This window comes from Octopus bimaculoides, chromosome 12 (genome assembly GCF_001194135.2).
Source record: "Octopus bimaculoides isolate UCB-OBI-ISO-001 chromosome 12, ASM119413v2, whole genome shotgun sequence".
NCBI classification, from domain to species: Eukaryota; Metazoa; Mollusca; class Cephalopoda; order Octopoda; family Octopodidae; genus Octopus; species Octopus bimaculoides.
The window spans coordinates 57,648,063-57,651,905 of NC_068992.1; the positions used below are offsets into that span (position 1 = coordinate 57,648,063).

Consider the following 3,843-nt stretch of genomic DNA (forward strand, 5'->3'; position numbering starts at 1 on the left):
TATATATATATATATATATATATATATATATATATCAGCGTAACCATGTATCTCCCCTTGAACAACAAACCTGTCTCTGTCCTTCTATCATACTTCAGGCAACCTCTCATCACCTGGAATAAAACCACCGCCCTCAATACTACCCCACCACCCCACCTCAGTTTTGTGGTCTTAACTTGAGAGTTACAGAGTGAGTTCCCTAATGCCAGTGCCATGTAAAGAGCACCCAGTACACCCTACAAAGTGGTTGGCATTACAAAGGCCATCCAGCCATTAGAAACCATACCAAACAGAGACTGAAGTTTGATGCAGACCTCAGGCTCACTGGCTCCTGTCAAACCATCCAACCCAAGCAAGCATGGAATACAGAAATGACGATGATGATGATATTTATATATATCATCATCATCATCATCATCAGCACCGTAATGTCCACTTTTCCATACTTACACAAGTCAGACAGAATTAGCTGAGGCTCACCTGTTTCCAAGTAAGAAAATATTTCCCCATGGCTAGACAGGTTTCCATGGACAACCAGAAATAAAGAGCACCCCTTGCATGACAGTGACACCTCTTTAGAGCAATCGCATGAAGTCAAGGCAGGGAAACAGGAACACAAACACACACACAATGGAGTCCTTTCGGTTTCTGTCTACCAAATCCACTCACAAGGCTTTGGTCAGCCCAGTACTGTAGAGGAAGACATTTGCCCAAAGAGACACACAGTGGGACTGAACCTAAAATTATGTGGCTGGGAAGTAAACTTATAATCACATGGCCACGCCTGAATATATAAATATACACAACTACACACACACACACACACACACACACACACACACACACACTATCTGTTTACATGACTGCAAAAGTACAGAGAATAAAAGAAAACAGCTGAACGACTGAAATAAATGTCTACAGAGAAGAAATTCTTCCACCGACTTCCTCAGAACAAATACCACCAATATTCATCACTGGTTTGTTTCATGTGTCTGAAATTACAGCAGCTAATTAAACAAATCTTTAAATACATAATTCAATACATCAAGAGACGACTGTGAGATAATTACAGCCAAATAGATAACATATTACAGTGGAACCGCACACCAGACAAAATGCTATGCAGTATTTCTGCCCGCTTTGCATTCTGAGTTCAAATTCCGCAGAAGTCAACTTGTCCTTTCACCATTTCGGGGTTGATGAAATAAGTACCAGTTGAGCGCTGGGGTTGATTTAATCGACTAGCCCGCCCCAATTTCAGGCCTTGTGCCTTTAGTAGAAAGGATCGTTACCCTGGAACTTACCTTAATAAATTATCACTAGATAATTTGCAACTTTCTCGGTGAGATGTTTCGTTCGTCTTCTTTGGAGGTTTCCTGGATTCTGAGTGATTAAAAAAGAGAAAGAAAAGAATAATTACAACTGACTAATGATTATTCATAATCTTAATTAACGAATTTTCCTAATGCATGGAAAAAATTATACTGTAATTGTGGTATGACGTCAGTGTCTGGGGAGGCTGACCGGAAGGGCGAGTCGACCGGAAGGGCGAGTCGACCGGAAGGGGAAAAAGGGCAGAGGGAGCCTCGATCGGCATTCGTGCCCTTTTTCAAACGGGGCTGTGGTCAGGACAAGACGTGTTAGGCGACGGTCTAGGTTTGGGAGAAGCAGCTGCTATACCTGGTGTACTTTGGGTCGGGGCAAGCTTCAAGGATCGGATACCGCAAGACGGACTCGCAGTCGAGGAAAGGAAAACTGAGGTAAGGCGATTACATCTACTCGTACGCACACACCACAGTAATCATCATCGTCATCATTTAACATTTCCTTTGCAATGCTTGCATGGGTCAGACAAAATTTTTTGAGGTAGGTTTCTCTAGTCAGATATCCTTCCTGTTGTCAAACTTCACCTGTTTCCAAGCAAGTTAATATTTTCCTATGGCTAGCCATAATTTTCATGAAAGACAGGAAACAACCTCACTTGTATGATGATGAAGCTCATTTAATTTCAACCATCATATATCTAGACAAGAGTACACACAAACACACACATATATATATTATATATGTGTGCAAGACACACATATTATAAATATGTGTGTGTATATATATATACACAGGACAGCAGTGTAAAGAAGTGCCGATCTCTAACAGTAGAGGGAAGCTGTAGAAGAGGTAGACCCAGGAAGACATGGGACAAATGTTGGGTCTCACAGAGGCAATTACAAATGACCAGGACCTTTAACAAAATGCTGTGCTTGAGAAGACTCATCAAGTCAATTGAAGTCATAGTCATGGCCGATGCCAGAGTCACGTAACTGGCACCTATGCCAGTGACACATAAAAAGCACTCATTACACACTTGGAGTAGTTGGCATTAGGAAGGGTATCAAGTCGTAGAAACCATGCCAAATCAGACTGGAACCCAGTGCAGCTCTCCAGCTTACAAGCTCCAGCAAAACCATCTAACCCATGCCAGCATGGAAAGCAGATGCTAAATGATGATGGTGATATATATATATATATATAATAAAACAGACTCTTTCAGTTTTCTCCTACCAAATCCACTCTCAAGGCTTTGGTTGGTCCAAGGTTTATAGTAGAAGATATTTGTCCAAGAAGCTGCAAAGTAGAACTGAACCTAAGACCAGCTGTTTGAGAATCAAGCTTCGTAATCACACAACTATACCTTTTGAAAATATATTTTTTTATTTCATTTTATTTATTATTTTTGGTTGTTGTTGTTGTTGTTGTTGTTGTTGCAGTGAAAATAAAATATGAAAACACGAAGCAACATTCTTAGAAGGAACAGGAGTAAGTAGGAAGGTTGACTAAGAGAAACAGCATAAAATAACTTACTTCCATTCTGTTGGTATTCTTTACCAGCAGAAATAAAGGCAGCAACACATCTGAAGAAAGCTCTCAGCAATCCCCACCGTAAAATAGCGACTGGGTCAACTCCTGAAACATCAATTGATTAAGAAATAAATTACATTCCATACTCAATGGAACGACACATTCAACTCAACAAAATAACATGAATAATGTCAATAATTAATAAAACAAAAATCATATTGAAACAAACAGCAGATAACATTGATAAATTAAAACCTTGTAGCAATCAAATTACTCTGTTGAATGCGATGCTTATTTATTCACCTTGTTTTGAACTAATCCTGCTTTATCTCATAGCTTCGAGATTTTGATGATGTGATTATTTATTTTTAGAATGATATTGCAGCATAGGTATGAAAGGCCAGATCTGGCCAGTTTGAGCATAAAACAGGTGGAATATTTGGCTTGGCTATGGCTGGTTTAAATGATAAAGGGCTAATGAAGATTAAGATTAACAAACACAGCAGAGTGGACTCAGTGGTTCAGTGGTTAAGATGCTGACATCTGGGCCACTGAAAAGAGAAACTCTAAGTGATCATTCGAACTGCTATAAAATGGCAACAAATCACTCTTCAAAACATACCCGTGTTTCATAAAAACAGCCCAATGAATAATGTAGTTAGTCCTAGATACATTATGTTGGAATAAAAAGATGGAATGGTTGTAGTAGGAATGCTGTTGATCATAGGTTTGTTCAATCAGATCAACATTGCTTTGAGACTAAGACACAATAGCAATAATTTTGGAGTTATTAAACATCTTGCTTCCCGTGGCTCAGTGGTTAGAGCATTGGGCTCACAATCATGAGGTAATGAGTTCAATTCCCAGGCTAGGTTGTGTGTTGTGTTCTTGAGCAAGACACTTTATTTTACGTTGCTCCAGTTCACTCAGCTGTAGAAATGAGTTGCGATGCCAAGCTGTATCAGCCTTTGCCTTTCCCAGTGGTGT

General features: G+C 39.7%; 1 protein-coding gene across 12 annotated transcripts in view; it reads right to left on the reverse strand.

Annotated features, from left to right (window-relative positions):
• LOC106868187 (unconventional myosin-IXAa) overlaps positions 1-3,843 on the reverse strand; it is a 213,418-nt gene that overhangs the window by 143,216 nt on the left and 66,359 nt on the right. For all 12 annotated transcript variants that reach the window (XM_052972194.1, XM_052972200.1, XM_052972199.1 and 9 more), the window contains exons 13-14: positions 2,860-2,961; positions 1,305-1,383 (exon numbers count right to left, since the gene is read on the reverse strand). In XM_052972194.1, the coding sequence (XP_052828154.1) occupies positions 1,305-1,383; positions 2,860-2,961 (181 nt within the window). The remainder of the gene's footprint in view (positions 1-1,304; positions 1,384-2,859; positions 2,962-3,843) is intronic.